At 43.7% G+C, this 20,896-nt stretch overlaps 1 protein-coding gene and 1 long non-coding RNA gene across 11 annotated transcripts in view; one reads left to right on the top strand and one right to left on the bottom strand.

The window, feature by feature from the left end:
• LOC146988925 (3',5'-cyclic-AMP phosphodiesterase 4C-like) overlaps positions 1-20,896 on the top strand; it is an 85,000-nt gene that overhangs the window by 37,569 nt on the left and 26,535 nt on the right. For 2 of the 10 annotated variants that reach the window (XM_085774714.1, XM_085774713.1), the window contains exon 1: positions 16,984-17,375. The exons of 4 other annotated variants lie outside the window; for them this stretch is intronic. In XM_085774714.1, the coding sequence (XP_085630840.1) occupies positions 17,242-17,375 (134 nt within the window). In that variant the 5' untranslated portion in view covers positions 16,984-17,241. Of the gene's footprint in view, positions 1-2,585; positions 2,864-6,916; positions 8,129-16,983; positions 17,376-20,896 lie in introns of those variants that run through there. 4 more of the 10 variants (XM_085774708.1, XM_085774716.1, XM_085774715.1 and 1 more) reach the window with 4 other exon arrangements.
• On the bottom strand, positions 14,749-17,341 carry LOC146988926 (uncharacterized). The gene is made up of 3 exons (XR_015035728.1): positions 17,252-17,341; positions 14,978-15,114; positions 14,749-14,874 (listed from the first exon to the last, which is right to left on the bottom strand). It is a non-coding gene; the product is annotated as an uncharacterized LOC146988926 (long non-coding RNA).

The raw sequence follows: 20,896 nt of genomic DNA, 5'->3' as shown, positions 1-20,896 counted from the left end.
GTTTTGCAAGAAGAGTCTGAGGTTTTGTGAAAAGGAGAGAAGCTTTCAAGAAATGTGTCTTAGCAATCGAGAAAAACTGTAAATGAACTTGTGTGTGTGTGTGTGTGTGTGTGTGTGTGTGTGTGTGTGTGTGTGTGTGTGTGTGTGTGTGTGTGTGTGTGTGTGTGTGTGTGTGTGTGTGTGTGTGTGTGTGTGTGTGTGTGTGAGAGATGGAGAGAGAGTTTGATCTGGTGTTATTGGTGGGAGGGGGGAGGGTGTGTGACTCAGTCAAATAAATAGGTCCACTTATCCTGGCATTAGTCACTTTAAAAAAAGACACGGGACTCAGCTCTTCATCTTTTCTCCGCAGCGGCTCATAATATCAACCGTTTGATTGACTGGACCCACGCAGTCTGCATTTATTTTTTCATGTTTTAAATTACTTTCTCCCACACATCCAAACCCCCGACTCGGTCACAGGCGTAATGATAGACTGTGTGCAAGCAGATGATGTGGACCGTTTCCAGGGTCAGAGCTTCAAAAGGCACCAGGTCCTTCCATGAGGAGGATGCTGCTGAAATATGTCTTGGACAAACGTTTCCTTGAGAAAATTTCCAATTAAAGCTGAATATCTACAAAGTCAAAAGTCCCTGAGGATGATTTGACATTTTCCTGAGTTTACATCATGTGGGTGATTCTTTTATTTTTGTGTGCAGCAACGTGTGTATACGTGTGTTTGTGTGCGGGGCCCCATCTGCTGGTCACATTTGGCAGCACTTCATACAACAGCTGTGTTGTTGTTCGTGAGCTCGCTGCGGTGACCCCTCCTGACCCCTCCTGAGTTAAATCAGTGCTTTGGCAGGCGGCCCCTCAGGCTCAAGAGCCCTTTTCTCTCTCACCACTTTAATGCCTCATGAAAATGGATGTGGGGTGACGCCGGAGAGATACAATGACAGAAACCTCATTTTCTGATTTACCATAAGGATGTCGACTCGATGCCCTTTAGATGCTCTACAGACTTAACTAAAAGGCAATAATTGAAGGTGATGATGAGTATTAATCACGACACTGAGCCCCCCGGTGACACATCCCCATTATAGCGGTGACTTAACCTATAGGCTGATAGCAACAACTTTAGTATTTTGCTGCTCTAAACACTCAGCGTGCCGCCCCGCTCTCACGATGCAGCGATTGAACAAAAGGAGCGAGCACTTCCCACCGAGTCACAGGCTCCATCAGCGTTAACACCCCAGCATAAGGACATTGTAGTCACACTGTGTGATTGACAGGTGATCCATGATAAGTGCAGTGCAGAAGCAGAAGCAGCGCGGCAGTGACGGCTTGATACTTGGAGAGAGATGGGAAAGGAGAGAAAAGAACGAAGATCTTAAATCCAATCATTCAAACTATTGAAAATACTGAATGGAGTGTATTTGTGTGATTCACAGCTACTTTTTCTTTGGACTGATTTACTGAGCATGTCTTCTCAGATCAAAGTAATAGTGAAGATATTCCAGTGGGAGGTAATAACTTGTTTTGTCTCAAACATATCAGTGTTAAACATCAGCACAAATGCATCTGAACCTGTACTGTATGTGTGATGTGGATGAGGTGTGCTGTGCATGACTGAATGAAGTATGTATGTGCTGTAAGGTAGGAGCAGCATGTGTTTACAGTATGCTTACTTATCAGGAGGAAATGTTTAGGTACAAGCAGAAGTTAGGATTCCTGTTTGTGTATTTTGGCTGCAAGCACAAGGTTTTGTTTTGGGCAGAGGAGGTTCGGGTCACTGCACGTCTGTGGGTCAAAAAAGGAGAACTCTGCTTGATCTCTGTTTTTCCGTCCCCTCCTCCTCCTCCTCCTCCTCCATCTCCACTGGGAAAACTACTATTCACTTGAGATACGAGTAAAAGTTTAAGTGACGTTTCCAGAGTTCCTGTTATCTGTTATCTCAAGCGGACTCTGTTTTTAGACAGGGCAGCTATAGGGCCCCACACTGACCGGGCGTAATGAAAATCTATCCGCCCTCTCAACGCCACACAGCTCTGGCATGTGTCTGCGCACACACACACACACACACACACACACACACACAGAGAGCTGTAATCACCGGCTAATGTTTGTGCACTGATGGGCCAGGGAAGAAAGCAGATGTAAACTATTGTGCTTGGCGGTTGCCGGTTTACTCCTGCATGAAGGGAGTGCTGGACACGACCAGATCACCCGTGATACAAGCTAACAACGCTATAATTCAGGCCTGGCCATATTTAGGCAGGGCTCAGTGCTATGTAAACAGAGCTTACCGCTGAGGGGAGGGCTCAATCCTGCACTCGTGTCCGTGTCCATCAACAGAGCTTGCACATAGCTCTGTTGAGAAAGGTGATGAGGATACTCGAGCCGTGAAGTAACAGTGGATCTAGGGGGGGGTTTAAGATTCCCATGAGTGTCTCTAGTCTGGATATGTAGCACATCATCACGAGACAGACCTGCTTGAGGAGTTATTTTCTTGAAGAATGCAGCTGAGATGGACGACCCGGACCACCTGTCAGGACTGAGGGGGCCACACAAGAGGTCGGCATAAAACAAAAGGTTCTCTGATTGAAAGCTCCTCGCACGGCAGCATGAGTGGGTCCCGCTGTGAAAGCTCTGGGGAGGCCGGTCCCTTCCCATGCAGCAGCAGCAGCAGCAGCAGCAACAGCAGCAAAGCTCAGCCCATCAAGCTGAAACCACAGTCAACGTCTGGGTCGCCCTGCGGATCCCCCAGGATGTCCCCCTGTGACTCTCCACGAAACTCCCCCCGCCACTCTCCGCTGCTGTTCCGCAAACTCCTGGTGAACCGAAGCATCGCCCTGCAGAGGCGCTTCACCCTGGCGCACACACCCAGGTAGCGTCAACAACACATCAGATCCAAAAATGTAAAAAAAAAAAAAATGTAAAAAAAAGCTTTTGTTTGTGGATGTGATCATTATGCTTGCTTCAAAAAGTCATCATCAGTCTCCTTGGACTGTGTGACCTCTGCTGAACTTGAGTAAACCTCCAAGTACATGTGCTGGTTTCAGGGGCTGGTGTAAGGTAATGGGGCATGTCTCAGTATGACACTAGCTGCTTGTGCATGTTATCAACATGTGTGTCATGGGTTTTCTGCGGGGAAAAAAAGCCTCATTGTCTGACGAGAAGGTAACTGTGGGAAATCACGATTTTGTTGACGTCGGGGCTGGTGTCATCTCAATGGACCTCCTTGTTCTTGCGATGAAAGAGAGGGTCTTGTTTTCTGCCTAAGGTGTTCGTTCGCTGCATTCAGCAGCAGGCCTGGCGCAGGTCAAATAGTGAGGAGAAAGGATACTATAGCAGCAGACGCACTCCCGAACAGGAAAACCTCGGGTTGGAGACGATCAAGGAGGCGGGGGGTGGGGGGGGGATTAGAGACACCTCACCCCCACAGTGAACACAGGGTTGACCTTTTAATGCCGCACCTTCATTCATTTCATTCCTCATGACTGAAATCAGGCAGCATGTGTCTCTTTTACGTCAGAACAGATCAAGGCTGATTACGTTTGTTTGAGTTGCCTAAATTGGTATGGATGTCTCAAGTTACTAAAACGTTATGTCATGCCAGACGTGAACGTGAAGTGCAGATGTCTGCAGATGTGACTTCTTTTTGAAGTCATTTCATGGTCTTTGAAATATAAACTAACCATGTCAGTGAGAGAAGAAGACGAACTGCCCCGTAGTGACGTGGTGTCTAGATTTTCCATGTAAACAGCCATGACCTGTAGGTCAACCCAGGAAACTTGTGAGAAAGCTCCATTGAAGGAAAATCACCGTGCAGTCCTCAGACATCACTTTCTAAGTCTTGTCAGTGAACACACACGAGAAAAAAACTATTTTTAGGATCATGAAACTGTTCAGATATTTGTACACAGTTGCTTAATGAGCTTTTTCGTAGAAATGCTTCCAACGCTGCTGTTTTACAGTATCTCACCAGGGCTCTGATACTGAGAAATAAGGGCAGTTCCCACTGCGATCTCAGTTATGTTGTCACCGATTGATATCGCTGTCACTATAGGGAGGTTTCTCTCATGTGGCTGGAGGCTGTTTGCGACAGCAGCGTTGTGTTTTTTCCTGTGGTTAAAACCTTATTGTCAGTTTTGTCAACCTTACACTCAACATTACATCTACGTACAGGAAAAAAAACAGCACATTATGAACCTTTGAAAACCCTCAGGAGCGTTGATCTTATGATACAGTGTCATTCCCATCAGACTTATTTTGGCTCCATGCATAGAGACGAACACAAACACCATCTGTACCTTCGCTTCCTCTCATTGCTCTTCATTAATCCAGTTAATGATCAACCAGATTGAACCAACACATTTCTTATTAAACTCTGATGAGCACAGCTCCCTTGCCCGTCTCAGCTCACACCCACCTTTCTGAGGAAAGTAATTAAAGTTTAAACCAAATTTCACCAGATGTGCCAGGGAGTTAATGCGGGGGGAAAAAAGAGCAAACAGCTACCAGTGTAGGGAGAGCAAATTTTTAATAACGAAAAATATCATTGCACTCACAGAAAAGCTGATCAGGACTTTATTTAATCAGATAAATAATATACCTTATATTATTGCCCAGAGCTTTTACCAAATCAGGTGACATGGCCTTCAGCATCTACGCTCCTAAAGAGTGGAATAGTCTACCACATGATCTCAGAAATGCTCCGACGTTGTGCTCCTTCAAAGCCAAACTTAAGACTTTTCTGTTTACCTGTTTATTTTCTTAAATGTCTTTGTGTGTGTGAATTTCTCCGTGTCTTAGTATCTACTGCTTTTTACTTTTTAACATGTCCTATCTCTATGTAAAGCACTCTGAACTGCTTCTGCATGATATGGTGCTATATAAATAAATTTGAATTGAATTTGAATTGAATACCTGGCTGTCTGCTTTGAACTGTGCAGAGGAAGCAGCTTGTAGATTTTGCATTTGTGTTAACGTCATCCATCGTTACATTTCGTTGTTGTCATCAGTTAATGTGTAGACCTCTCAGTGGCGTCGGCTGCTCTGCACTCAGAGAGACCGTCTCTTTTAAAGTTCTCACACCGCAGACTGAAGGACTCATGTTTGGCTTCGCTTCACACTGACATGAGGCTGTCGTTGGTCTCCAGTGTTCATTGCGTTACCTGGGTCTCGGTGCTTCCAGCTGTGTCGCTATTAGTAAAACCAAGAACCATAGAAGCAGTATTTTCAGGTTGTTCACACATCTGTCTCAGCCTTCTGAACATAATATCTCAATAAATCCTCAATGGAATCCTCTTTAGATTTGGATCGAATGTCCATTAGGATTTATAAAGATTGAATGATTTGAATATGTCACTGTGACCTCATAAAAACACATTAGTGGCCATATATTCATACAGTGATTAACTGAAGACATTTTACATCCAGGTGACATAATAATGTTCTGCAAAAACACCTCAGGCTATTATTATTCAACACTAAGTCAGGAGGAAGAGACTGTGAACATATTTTCTGCACCTTGACTGGTTCACAGAGACATTCGAGTCAGTATTTCTACTGTATTGTTTCATCCAATTAAACCTGCAGGGTAGTCTAATGAGAGCTGGCCTCTTGTAATAAAAAATGTAATAAAACTGTTAATAAAACCAATATTAGACTGAGATGTGGAAGATAATAATAATGAAAATCTCATTTTGATCAATGCATAGACATTTTAACAACTTTTAGAGGGCAGTTTCTTATGTCTTTGCAGCATCCTCTTTTGCAGTGTTCATACAGTGGTTAGGGAAGTGGTTATAGTGGCTTTAACTGTTGCCATGCAACACGTGTACCTCTATAACGTTTTAAAGTTTTAAGTGCCACCAGCAAGACACACGGACTCTGCCCCCACCTCTGGCAGTGTCAGATGGCGACTCCTCTTATCTGTAGAAATGGCAGCGCTGGAGAAGATGAGCCTCAGCAGGGAAACACACAGCACATACTTTATATTATAAGGGACCTGCTTTTGATGAGTCACTCACATGGTTAACAGCTGAGCGCCAGTTCCCAAAGTACAGTCGAAGTCATATTATGGCCTGTATATCTGTTGGTGAGCCATAACACTTCCCCCTTACATCATTAAAACCACCAGGAAAAGACTCCGCAGAGGCTCAACGTTTTTTCTAGGTGTTTAAAATACCCGAGGAAGTGAAAACATATAAAATGAAACTATAAATACTTCCCCCATGGGGGAGGAGGATTTGAAGATGTCATCAGTCACAATCATACCAACAAATACATCAAAGGTTTTATTTCAAGCACAAAACTTGAGATCTCACTGCTGTGGTGGGGTTTCAGACGGAGGATGTGTATGTGTCTATAGGCCTGTAATCTCACCTCTGAGCTCGCAGTGTGTCAGCTGAAGCACCACCCCTGTGCTTTAGCTTCTGACTTATTGTGATATCATGTGTGAAAAGTTAATGAGTGTAGAGAAGTTGTGATATTAATCTTCACACCCCTCTTCTACCTTTCTCAGTCAGAGGCAGACTCTCATGGTGGTTAGCTTTGTACTTCCTTATTTCTCAAGCAACAGGAACAGTTCATGTGAGCGCTGTTTCACTTGTTTTTTCATTTTACACACTGAAGGATTTATTGTTTTATTGAAATAACAACCTGCAGACGTGTGGAAAATGAAAATGAGTTGCAGCCTATTTTAAAACCTTCACTTGGAAAAGTAAACAGATCAGCATCTGTATTTTTTCCCCCCCTTAACGAGCAATTGCTTGTGTTTGTTTGGGACTTTTGCGTAAAACGTCACACTCTGCATCCGTACATGCCCCTCATCACCCCCCGTACCCAACCCCCACCCCCTCCTCTCTGCAGCCCTGCCCAGCAGCAACTCTAACAATATCCCCCTGTAATTATGTAGCTGCGGGGCAGAAGAAGGGGGGTGTCGGGTCAGGCGGCCCATTGATCTCACGTGTCAACGAAGGCTGAGCCAAGCCAGCTCTGCCAGACACAAAAACACCCGCCAGCCACGCACCAGAGTCAGATCTCCCTTTTCACAAGTTGGGACGCACCAAAATCTTCCTCTGAGTCTGTCTAAATGTTGTGAGTGTTATCAGCCTCACAAAGCTCTGTGAAGGTCAACAGTTGGCGCCTTGGAGTTGTCTTAGATAACCAAAAGTGTGGCTTACAAAAAAAAAAAAAAAAAGGACCAGCCTGTAATTTGATATCAGAACTTACACATTTGCCTCGTTATTGGATATGCTGCACAAAACAGACTCGTCAACGGCTCCTGAGGACTCGGTAGGCTGTCGTCAGCCCCCACAGTGACCTCAGGGGACTCCGCAAGCTCTCACACTACCGGAGGAAGAGGTCAACCCTCGCTGACGCTAACCCTGCGGTGTCATTGCTCTGAGCAGCAGCTCAACCCTTCCCCTTTCCTGCAGAGACAGAGCGAGTGAGTGACTGATACAGAAGCTGATCAACAAAGCTGCTGGGGAAGTTTCTCTCACCAGATCTTCTGTTTTCTCCTGGACATTTTGGAGTTATGCTGCTAAAAGAGCCTCTCAGGAATGTAGCCAGTTATCATCCGGGATTTGAGTTTGGCTATTGACAGGGACAAACCCAGAGAGAGAGAGAGAGAGAGAGAGAGAGAGAGAGAGAGGAGAGACAACTGTGGAAAATCCTTCCAGCTCCCTCTCTCTTTCTCCAACTCTTCCCTCTGGAGAGACTAATTGAATATCACACTCCAATCAGCCTTGTTGAAGCTTGTCTGGGAGCTCAGTGCGAGAACTCTGCAACATTCCTGAAAAGTTTTTTTTTCCCTGCATCCTGAGGCAGGGAGAATTAATCAGGTCCATCCTCCATCAGTTTCCTCTCACCTGGAATCGTACTGTGTTTTTCGGTGTTTTGTCACAATCTAAAAACCACATGGAGTCGATCCTGAAGCAGCCGCCGCTGATTCACGGGAGAAGAATCGAAGACTGAATTGAAAAGTTCAAGAGTCCTGCCAAAATGTGCAGGTGGTTTTCTTTACAGCCCAGAGTGTCTCGTACGAGTCAGGAGCTGGAGGAACAATGAACAAAGATCTCAGACCGACAAGGAAGGGGCCGCTGACTGGTTTCGGACACGGTCGAAGACACTCGTGCTTGGGGTATGTTCCTAAAACTATGCAGCCTGCAACTTTTCCCGGTTCATATTCATGAGAGGGGAGTGTTCGCGCAGGCTGCACAACACAATTGCACAAACGGCCCACAGACCTGCAGTGGTAGTTTAACTGTCAGGGCTACACAGCAACAGACAAAACAATGTATGTGATTCAAAGATTGATAATACTTGTGCATTAACTTATTTATGTCACTGGTTTTGGTTACGTGTTGACTTGAATAGACATCATAAAGCAACTGCCGTTTGTTTGTGGAAGAAATTAGCTCTATCTGTATTTACTGAGCATGATAAATACCTAAGTAATAAATATTATGGAGAGCAAGCATAAGGTCAGGAAGTGTGGACAGTGGATTTGAGCCAGTTTGCTTTGTACTGATGTTGTGATAATGGATTAATGGAGAGATGAAGAGAGACTTATGACTGGTACTGGCAATGGAAAAGAATATGGTCCGTGTCGGGTCATGTGATCTGCAGGGGATGAAAAGAGGCAGGTCTGTGATGAAATCTGTGGATGAGTGGAAAACCATCCAAACAACTGGATATCTATCAGCCAGACTTGTGTGGTAATCACAGAGTAACTCATGACATGACGCAGGATAAATTGCCTAAGAAAACAATGATACAGCATGATATCTATGTAAGAGAAGATGAGGAATAACCCTAAAAGGACAAAATCATGTTTTGATTCACTGAACTGTGTCATTTACACAGGATTTTTCAACAGAGCCTTAACTAAATGACCTTTTTACACACACACACACACACACACACACACACACACACACACACACACACACACACACACACACACACACACACACACACACAACCATAACGAACTTGTCATTTGTAAACCTCAACACATTTCTGTCACATATCAGTATTCAGACTTGCAGACCACAGTCTCTCGGTCTCCAGCTGTAATCCAAATGCCAGAAATACATGCAGTGTGTAGGTGTTTGTGTGTGTGTGTGTCTGTGTGTGTTTACATTTACTCTCATTAGCAGCAAACTGGTGACCGGTCTGCTTCTCATCATGAAGCCCGCACGTGTGTGTGGTTATACACCCAAGTGTGTGTTGGTTGTTGGTGAAAGAGCGGCTCTCTCCGTCGGAGTAAATCGAGCCTGGTTGCTGACACACTGCTCCGTCATTAAAGAGTATGTGTATGTGTGTGTGAGCAAGACGGTGTCTGTGGTCTCTGGCAGCATGTGTGTGTGTGTGGAAGAATGTGTGCACAAGTGTTAATGTCACCTTTGTAGTGTGTATTTGTGCCAGGGGCCTGGTAAACGCCAAAGTCGGCCCTTGACTTTCAACTCGCAAGGATTCAGTTCGTCTGTAATTTCTTCTCTCCCACTGTCCGTCTCTTTCTCTCCACCCTCATTCATGAAGTCATGTCTGTGGTGAGTCGAATTACAGCGGTATCCATTTAAAGCAACTGCATGATTTAATAAGAATATTTATATTGGCAACAAGATGAAGTAATAAAATATATTTCATTAGTGACATTTTTTTGTCCCGCCCCCACTTCCTGATACTACAATGGGAGATAACCATCTCGGCTGCAGCATGTGCAAAGACTTCTTGTTCCTGAAAACAATAGAAAATGAAGTTTTGAGTTGAGGAAGGGGCGTTGAGGCCCTGAAACACACTCAGAGGTAAACCCCAGATTAATAGACCAAAATACAGAGGAGCATGTTTGAATCTGCAATAAAGGTTATGAGTCTCTTGTCTCTACTCACCCAGAAACCTTTGCTCTTTCAGTCTGACTGTCGCTATTGTTACTGTGCTGTCCATCTGCACAGCATTGTGAGGCGTTTAAGGACTCATTAATGCTGCATGTGATGGATAAGACAGTGGTGAAAGATTTACTTTTATATCTTGGACAGTTGTATGATTGCATAGACAGCCTTTACATTGATGTTAAAGCCTGTCCCTCATATCTGGGTTCATTTACCCTGAGTGACATGCTTTGTCTGAAAAGAGTTGATATGCAACTACATACAAGTCGGAAACTCATACAGTATGGTACTTTTGTTTAGAGATGTAGCAAATAGCATACGTTTGTTGTTGCAGCATTAAACAGTGCACATTGAAATAAACTGGATTCATCAGTGTGTTAATGAACAGGAGTGTGTTCATCTTTGTGATGCAAGTCCAGGTCTGCTTTGGAAATGTCCCACACAAACGCTTTCTTTATGTTTTACCGTTTCAGTGTCAGTGTGTGTTGCTTGTAATGAGGTGGTGCTGGCATTTTACCCAATAACTTCTAAGAGGAAGCAAGTTGTGTCTGTGGCAAGTTTCATTCAACAGACTTCCTGTTTTTTACTGACAGTCTCCAGGAGACGTTCTTCAGTGTGATGACCCCGCGAGAGAAACGCTGCACTGAAACTCTTTGGAGAAAAAAACAACAAATTCAGACACAGCACAGTCAACATTCATAATATACAACCATATAGGCCTCAGTTTATGAATAATAGATTTTTCTTGTCAGTTTGTGTGTCCGTTGGTTTGTTTGAGTGAGCATGGTTGTCATGGATAGACCGCCCCACCTGTTGTTGCTGATGCTACAACGAGGGATGGCCTGACGACAAACACGCCGCCGCCGCCTGTGTGTCCATGCATGTGCAGCAGTGAGTCATGAGCAGATGCGTGTGCATGTTTTCTGCTCATGTTCCCATTGTGTTAATGATTTTACACATTCCACCGTGTTCTCACCTGTGTGTTCATGCCTGTTCCTGTTCCTCGTACCGGCGAGCTTTGAACTGGCCCGGGATCAGCGGGCGCCACCCAGCTCTTCGCTCCTCTGCTGCTGGGTCATTGGGTGACTCAGACTTCCATACAGTACCACATCCCAGCAGCACGACCACAACACACAGGCCACACCTCCATCCATCACCCACAGCAACAACCACAAAACACAGTTAAGTAAAGAAGCAGGAAACTGAGAAAAATAATTAAATTATTTACTTGTAAAAGTGTGAAAACAACACAGTAGGTAGGATTTCTCCTTAAACATCCGAACATGGAGCGTTTCTAATGTAAAGTGTATCTTTAAATATTTTTGCAAGGTAGTGGATTTATCTTGTTTCTGCATGTACAGTAGCTCAAAACCATCTGTGCAGTCATTTTCATAATAGCAGTCCCCACCTACCACCCATTATAAATCCCACTTCCTGTTGTTTGATCTGCTTTAGTTGGTCCATATTATGGGTTATGGTATTTTTGACATCAAATACTGTCATATGTGTTGGATTTCTGGAGGGGTTTGTTATGTTTTAGTGAAGAGGAAAGGATGATGATGATGTCATACATTTATTAGCGCTGTATGCATCTGAATTACAATGTATAGTTAAAACAAATGATTGGACAAATGAGGAACTGTAACACAGCGTGATCAGACGTTGTAGTCCCAGTGTCTCCTGAAATCCTGTCTGAACGTTGTCTACCAGACAAGCAGCAGCAGTACACTACCCTACAAAGGCAAAGTGCAGTATCTGCAATTTTTTTTTTTGGCCAATCAAAAGTGTGGCATATTCTCTTCAATCTGGTAGAATTTGATATTGGTACTGCTAAAATTTCCATAGTTATTGGGCTTTTTATTTTGCTGTCCATCCAAAAAAGCACTGTGAAACCAAGGCCAAGTGCAGTATCTGCAAAGAGTACTGTACTCCCTACCTTCTATAATTTACTCTATAATTCCATTGGAGTAAAACCAAGGCAAAGTGCCGTATCTGTAGCTAATACCAAGGCATAAAACGGTCAAAATTGGTCAGAAAGACAAACTACAAAATACATTTAATTCAGTCCACCTTTATCTAATCAATTATAGACTTGGTAGTTATTCATAATTTGACAATGAAAAACACAAAAAGCTGTTTTTCTCATTTTGGCATTTTTACAGATACTGCACTTTGCCTTTGTAGGGCAGTACAGTATACTACCTCTGTACCACTGTGTAACTCTTCATGTCTTTCTGGGAGGAAGCAGATTTGGGTTGCCAGGTTGCACTGAGTGGAGGTTGAGGTGTGGTGAAATCTGAAGGATATTATCTGGAAATGTTGTGTGTGTGGAACAGTTACAAAAAGAATGGTTTTTACCTTTTTATTTACAAGCAGTTGAGGGATGTTGGGGGAATTTGCAAAAGTGAGTATGTCATGATTTGGCATCTTGTCTGCACGACTTCCCCTGATGAAATGAGTCATGCTCCTGTCAACGCAGCAGAAAAACATGTGCAACGGGCAGATCGTTTACACATTAAAGCTGCGTGAACCAGGTCGGATCTTCTGAACTGAAGCAACACGTCGTCGGTGCCGCGCCGGTCCCAGTTTATCGCCCAGTAAGAGACATGTTTGTGACGCACTACAACCACAGCTGAGTGTCCTGGCACAGTGGGACAGATGAGGAATGGGGGGGGGGGGGGGTGGGAGGGTGAGGAGGGGCCAACAATAACACAACAGACCCTCAAAATAAAACCTCCGTGCCTGGAATAGTTCCCCCAGCTCCGCCAGCCTGGCTGCACATAACACATACAATACACATAACACGTGAATGAGACATGTGTTTCTTGTTTCTCATGCACACACACACACACACACACACACACACACACACACATGCAAGTGCACCCTGTCACAGCCACCCCATCCCAAAATCTGTATTGATTTTTCCACCAGAGAATCGCTGTAGGTGCTTTGAGGTCATGTTGACAAATTAGACGTTGTGCATGAGCCTTGTAAAAACAGTTGAGAGGTTGAGGCGTAAACTGTGGTAACAAATACCTTGCCCTGTAGCTTTACCTTGTGTTTGTGCTTGTTGTGCGACTGCATAATGTGACTTTGAGTCTCCTACTATGTGTCGTGCCAAGGTGTAGAGCGACCTCTGCTGGGCAGTCAGCTCATGTTCCTCTCATAAAGATCCACAGTTTTCTTTCACTGAGTGGACATGAGTCTGGGTGTTGCTGCAAACCCTCATGTGGTCAACGAATAAAAAGCCAAAGCCAAAACATTAGAAAAAAAAACTGAACAGGCACTGTCCTCTGAAATAACACATACTGGTCGACTGCATGGCTGCCTGACGCCAGGGTGGAATAGTTCCTCCTGCAGCCGCCGCATGCTGGCACAGAGGGACCTCAAAGCCACATAAACAGAGAGCCTCATGACACGTGTCGGCACGAGGGACTGCCTGTGGACGTGCAAATCAGAAACGGAAAAGTCAGATTCAATGCGAGACTGTTTCTGTTCCCTGTCAGGTTAAAGACCTGTCAACTGTTGAAATCAGACCGATTAACGACCAACTGAACCAACAAAAATGTGGTGTTTGGGAGTCACAGCTCTGTTTCCTCAGCTGGGTCACCTCGCAAATTTCTCCACAAGGTGGGGCAAGACTGTCTTTGCTCTGTTGTAAACAAATCCATTATATAGACATGCAAAGTCTTTAAGCAGTTGTACAGTAGAGGAATCCTTGGATCACCATTTTTCAACTCAGTATGTATGGAAATGTTCTCCCTGTCACTTTATAATCTAATTTGTGTGGCACATTTTCACAGATTAAAGGCATTTGTGCATCAAGACTTTAACTCTTCAATAACAGGAAACTCACAGTGAAGTTAAACATGTTTTAATGATGCTGAGAATATCTCCGTGTTGAGTTTTAGTAATGTTATTTTGCAGTTTTAGTGTTTTCTCATGTGGATGTTAGCTAGGAGAAATATGAACAACTGTACTCTGTGCTTCCGCTTTTCAAGAGGATCTGTTTTGCTTTTTGGAGGCCGAGAGCCTGAAGCCCTGTGACCTCACCGGTCTGTTTACAGTCATGGAGAAGCAGAAGGTGTCTGTTAGGTTTCTGTAAAGCAGAGAGATCAAAACCAGACTGAGAAGTAGTCAAATGTACCTTTTTTTTAATGACTTATTTGTGGTATTTTATGTCTGGATAAACTTGGTGCAGACGCACACATACATGACACTCCTCCCTGGCAGCTTATTCTCATTAGCAGAGGTAATGTTGTCATAGGAGCCGGCAGCCAGCTGGGCCGTAGAAGTCATTCTGCTGGTGGATCTGGTTACACAGCGGCCTCACAAACACCTCATTCTCAGCAAACCTCCATCCCCTCCGTCTGCTTCGAGGTCCAACATGTTTCACAAGCATGTTGCACAAGGAGGGAGGAGAGCATTCGCAGGAAGGATCAGGGGTTTACCATAGTTTAACCACAAGGACAAAACTTAAAATATCTAAATATGATACCAGAGCCTCGGAGCGTGATAAAGCAAACGTTTATGTCTTGGTATTAAAATATGGTCACAGAGTGGTGGAAAATATGGGAGCGGGAGGGTGGAGTGAATCACTGGTGTGTAAATATAGATTTTGTAATTATTGCCATGATTTTAAACTTTAATCAACCCTCGCTTGTTCATATATTGCATCCAGGAAAATGAACACTTATCATTGTGAAAGGTCTCACGTGGCAAAGTCATCCCACACGGGATCCCAGTCACGAACCTTTTGTGAATCATCGGGAAAGAGTGACTTCACAGAGAGCAGGGAAACGCAGCCAGAACGGCCGACACAATGGATGGGCACCCAATAATTAAAGGCAGGACAGGTGGAAGTGTTCAGCGCTCTGCCAGACGGTTGGCAGCAGGTGAAAGCAGTGGCCTCACTGCTGCTGAGCCTCGCAGGAAATCCTTATGGCGAGCTGCTGGAGATGGACGGCTCTGACTAACTGAACTTGACCTTCTGCAGGAGGGTGGAGGGAAAAAAAAGTGAAGTGGATTCTCAGTGGGTGTTTGATTACACCAGGGCTGCAAGTTTTTCTGATTATGACTTTAACAAACAAAACCTGGGCGTGTGGAGAATGTCTGCCTAATTCAACCAAGGACGGCTCCAAAACACCATGGACTGACATCTCTGGGCAAGTCGCTCCCCCTCCCCCCATGCTTATGCGTCAGTGATGAGCATGAAACTGCACTGCCATCACTGTGAATGAATACAATCACACAGAAAACAGAGTAGTTCAGGATAATGGTTTAATAGGCTGTGGGATGTTAACAGAGGCCTGATTCCATTAAAGATGGAAAGTGAGCTTCTTTTGTCTCCACAAATGCAGAGGAATCTTTGCCGGATGGCAGGATGGATTTTTTTCATATTTTAGAACAACTGAGCCATAATGTAGTCCCACGTCAGGGCAATCGGCCCCATTCAGCGTGGAAATGAAATAATGAAATAATAAGAGCCCACAGCTGGTTCTAAGACATGTCTCCCAGCTGGTACAAAAAATCAGCCAACAGCAGATTACACTTGCAGACAGTGGCATTTATTTTAAGTCAAACTGAGGCATGTCTATTTAGTAATTGTCTAAATTTAATAATAATAATGATGATAATTCCTTTTTTTTTTGCATAGCACCTTTTAAAAACAAGGGTTTACTACGAGAGCAGAAAATGGCAGAAGAACAAAAACAACTGCAGCATAAAAACCCATAAGAACCTGAACAAAAGCACAAGAACCAGACTAAGACCAAGAGAACCAAAACTGAGATGTAATATGATGTTATCAATTCAAGGCTGGGGAAATAATAATAAATAGAAACAAAGACACCATAAAGTGTAGAATGACATTAAACAAAGTGAAAAAAATACACTCCTTGTGTTTGGGTATATCAGGACAGTGAGTGGAGATGGATGAGGCAGCAGCATGAACCTGTTCAACTCCTGAAGCTCAAACAATCCGACTCTGTCTTCATCTCTGTCTCGTCTTCTGTCAGCTCAGTTTTTGAAATGTCTGACGCTGCTGTAAAAGCCCGCCTCACCTCCACATGCATGTGCCTGCTGACACGTCCGACTCGGCCGTCTGTCCTGTGTGTCTCAGTGGACAAATATTTGTCTGTGATGTCGACAGCACTGAGCCGGTGGCTTGGTGAGCTCATAGGGTCCAGTAAGTCCATGGTGAGATGCTCTTACGCTGGAGGAGGAGTGAGTGAGTGGGGATGACGAAATTACACCAGATGTTGTAGGAGAAAAAACTGTTAAATAATTTCTCCAAATTGAAAAAAAAAAAAGAAAAGAATATTTGGATATAATAAACTTACAGATGTACAGATGTGTGAGGTCAGATAAAAATGAAAATGGTAATTGAGGGAAACAGTTTTATTAGGAAGAGAAACTATGGACAGATTTTAAGGATGGTTTGAATGTGTGTGTGTGTGTGTGTGTGTGTGTGTGTGTGTGTGTGTGTGTGTGTGTGTGTGTGTGTGTGTGTGTGTGTGTGTGTGTGTGTGTGTGTGTGTGTGTGTGCGTGTGTGTGTGTGTGTGTGAGAGAGAGAGAGAGAGGGGGGGGGTATGTAGTAGTATAGTTGCATCACGTGTGCCTGAGAGTTTGTGTTGTGTGTTTATAAGTATGACTGTAACACTGTACGTGTGTAGTAATGCAAGAGAGAGAGAGGGATTCCTGTTGATCTGTTTACATGCTCAGCAAACACACACACACACACACACACACACACACACACACATGTAGCTCATGTCTTTTTTAAAGCCTGAAGGGTCCATGTGCTGGAAGGAGGAGACAGACAGAGAGCCATAGAGAGACGGAGGGAGGAGAAGGGAGGGAGGGAGGAGAAGGGAGGGAGGAGTGTATCTCCAGAGAAGGGGGAGAGTTCAGTCCTGGACTCGACTCCTCAATGTGGATTTGAAAGGATCCTGTTCGCGCTCTCCTCCCGTTCACGTCTCCAAACCGCATGAAACAGCAGCGCGTCTCTGAGGAAATGACTCCGTGAAGCCGACAGTGCCGTGTCCTCCCTTCCTCCCCCCCCTCTCTCACCCCGTCTCACCCTCCTCTCCTTCACCCTCTCCTCTCCTCTCCTTCACCCTCTCCTCGCCTCGGAGTGGAGGCATGCCGCTGGGACTCACCGAGGAGGGCTCTCCTCCTCCGTCTGCCCGCGCGTCAGTGGGAGCCTGGTGCGGCCGCGTGAAGGGAGAGGAGAGAGCGCACGAGAGCCGAGGAGAAGAAGAGGAGCGCGCGGCGGCGGAGGAGGAGGAAGAGGAAGATTAGTGAAGAGGAAAAAAAAGCCAAAAGGGAGACACGAAGCCCATAATAGCACAAACTATGAGTTTACCGACTAACTGTGTGTATCCGGCGCCCCCGGTCCAGGACCGTTACTTCACCGTGCGGAACGGGAACATCTGCGGGTCCCCGTGCGCCGTCAACCGGCCCATCGACATCGTGCAGAAACGCAGGCGGTAGGCCAGATGTGGTTTCAGTCCAGATGTTGTTGTTGCACAACTTTAAACACACAGCTGTACTTTTTTTTTTTGTTTGTTTAGAACAAAGTTTCACGTTTCTTCGTTTGGCAAACACTCATCATAGAAAACAGTTAGTTGCAGTAACATAATATTTAAGTTTAATTAAAGCTCATGGCAGTGAATTATACTGTATCAGTCATCACTGATATTCAGTACCTCAGTAGCAAATTATGCCAATCTGAATTTATAATATTACTGTATATAGGCAACATATTAAAAAGAGGCATTAACTTATTTTCAGGCCTTTTTTTTAATCTCAGTTTGCAGTTCATGAATTACACTCACTTTCTATTATAAAGTGTATCAGTTCTACCAACTCAAAATCTGCACATCACTGCTTTCATTGTTACAGTGTTTTTGGTTTCGTGATAACAGTATCTTTTACACTGTTAGTACAGGTTTTTTTTTATTGTGGCAGCTTATAGGGCTTACACTGGACCTTTGTTCAATTAACCAATGAATCATGAATATTTGAATATGACATACACAGCACTGAAAACGTTCCTGTTGTGGTTGTCCTTCAAGGTGTGGTTGGAGAAAACTGTGTAAAAGTTGGTATTTTTAGCTCATAGATTTGTATAATATTACTACTGAGACTCAAAGTGCTTCAATGTTGCTTGATATTGAATATTTACTGCGGCCTTGTGTCTCTGTGTATCTCCTCATGATAGTCTTATCGTCCCCAGTGAACTCACAGTACAGTACATAGGCCTTATTTGATGATATTTTCCTCTAATCTATATTTGCCACTCAGTCGTGAGGCTTGTTTGGTACTGTTACCATATGTTTGTAATATTTTATGACACACTGTGATGAGCATGCAGAGATAGTTTACACCACTAAATCTGAGGGATTTCATCCAGGCTGATTGAGGTCATTTTCTGAGGGGGGAGACTGACACACACACATCCAGGTGAAAGAAGGTCAAGAGTTTCAGTCTCTAACTCTCAAGATCTAAATCAGTGTAATCCAGGATGTCAACATAACATCCACAGTCGGCGTGCTCCATCTGCCAAGTTCCTTCAGAAGAAACGATGCCGTCAGACATGTGGAGCTGAGTTCAGACTGAAATAATGACTCAGTTTGGGATTTTAAGTGCTGTTTTATTAGTTTAACGGTGAGTCAGACAAACTGGTGCGTTTCTAGAGGAAGATCTGAATCAGTTTTGTCTGAATCTGAGTGTGTTTATACAACCTAAATTGCAGCAAAACACATTTAAATATTTATTCTCCCTCTACTCCTGTGAATGCACACAGACCGGCCTACGCTCGCTTCACCTGTTTCTTGTCGGAGAGACTGAAAATGACAGGAATTCAGCCCACATTTTTAAATATATCCTCTTGTGTTTTTGTAGGATTGCTTGAGGGTGACTGTGATAAGGGTGAGCCTCAGTGCCAAGTGGGTGCCACTGAGAAAAATAAAGGGGGGAGGGATAAGCTGTTATTTATGGGAATGTAATTAGAGTTGTAGATGCAGAAACCTTGTTCTTTTAAAGGATTTTTCTTTTTTTTTAAACTAACTAAATGAATAATTATTGTAATTTTACTTAATCATTAAGAACATTCAGTTCTGTTAAGCCCACTATTTTCCATTAAGTTTACTGAGTCTCACGTAACTACAGTCCACACAACTCACACACACGTTTTGTTTCTCAGCAGATGAGTGTACCTGACAGTGGCTGCTGCCTGCAGAGTCACAGAGGCTTGAGAATGACTAATTTTTGCAGGCGGCGTTTCAGAAAGTCATGACGACATCAGCTTTGTTGGGTGGGGTGAGGGGTGAGGGGCGGGGGGATCAAAGTGCCTTTATAATGTCAACCCACCAATAAAAAGCCTTCAAAGGGAGATTGCTAATGAACGCCGAGTCCAGACGTATTTATAGGACTGATGGATCAACCACATGTGTGGAATAGCACAGCCAGAAAAGCAGCGGAGAAAAGTAGAGAGTGCACTGTAATCGTCCAGATCCCTGTGTAACCCCGCACCCTGTGTAGTTTCCATTAATTCCAAGATGGAAACATACCGCTGCCATCGTCATCGATTTACCTCATGAGGTTAGAGGTTTTACAGTTAGTTTTGGCAAAGAGGCATTCGTGTGCATCTGCATAGATATTTAACTTCTCCTTTCAGTTTGTGTGCCATGGGTTGTCATACTGGATCTCCCATATCCTGTAACTGTCTTGTTGTGTTATGTCTTGTCAGTGTAGGGTTGGTTAACGAGAAGATATGTGTCGTGACGCACAGAAGTGAAAGTGTCAGACAAGTGAGGACAATGTTCAGGCTAGAAACTGTCAAATTAGTCAACAATGTCCATTTTCAAAGTCTTTCTTCATCCGACCAACAGTTCAAAACCCACAAATATTCAGATTATGATAATTTAAATGTTATAAATGGAGCAAATATTCACCATTCAAAAGATATTACCAGAGCTGCACAGAAGAGAATCAGCAGCTGTATTATAATCAATTAATCATAATTTTTTTAATGAAAAACTGCCAAATATTTCTCCCCACTTCAGGTTTTAAAATGCAAAGATTTGCTGTTTATCTTGGTTTTACATCTTTATAAACTGAATATATTTGGGTTTGGGGATGGATGGACATCTCCTAGAAGTGGTTTCAATGTTTTGATTTATTTAAATAAATTAATTGAGAATTTCCACAGATTGAACTATGATGAGAATATTTTGTTAGCTGCAGCTTTTGGATGGAATCAGGTTTTGATAAATTACCTCATCAGTTATTTGATTATCAGGATTGTTGCCAATTAATTATCTTCCTGTTAACTACTGTAATGCATTGATAGATTAATTGTTTAGAGCTGTGGGATTAGCAGTTTGGTGACATTATTAGATTTTGAGTATCCTGTCAAGTCTATTTATTACACAGGTTGTCAGTTCCTTGATTTAAACAGATAGCCTACGTACTGTGATAGAGGATTTTATCCACCTCAGCCTCCACTAACTCCACACATACTTGTCCTGTCCAGCGCTGTCTGTCGCTCTCTTGTCGTGAGCCGACCTTTGTCCTCAGCAGCAGTGATGATGATGAGGCCTGATGTCAGACTCTGACTTACTCATCGTGTTTCACGTCCCAGCGGACGTCACAGATGTCAACGAGCCACTGGCTAACACTGTGAGAACGGCAGGTCACAGCTCATCAGTCTTGTAATAATGAAAACAAAACAAAAAAAAATTCTGCCTCTGTTGTTTATCGAGCAGTCACAGAGACAGAGATCAAAGCTGCTCCATAAGAGAGTGACTGATGGAGCGATGAGGTGTAGACAGCATCCTGTAAACTATCGATGATATGAAAAAGAATATATATAAAACAAAGGGGTTGGTTTTTCATGCGGAAGACATCTGTGGTTTTAATCCTCACCCGTGGCCTGTGCTGGAGTAAAGTTTCACTGTGTTTGAACTATCATGCAGATTAATATAATCCCATAAATTAGAGCTCT

This window comes from Trachurus japonicus, chromosome 4 (assembly GCF_045865225.1).
Source record: "Trachurus japonicus isolate A0001 chromosome 4, Traja_1.0".
Lineage (NCBI taxonomy): Eukaryota > Metazoa > Chordata > Actinopteri > Carangiformes > Carangidae > Trachurus > Trachurus japonicus.
The sequence above is the reverse complement of the archived record's forward strand: the minus strand, read 5'-3'. Positions and strand labels throughout refer to the sequence as shown.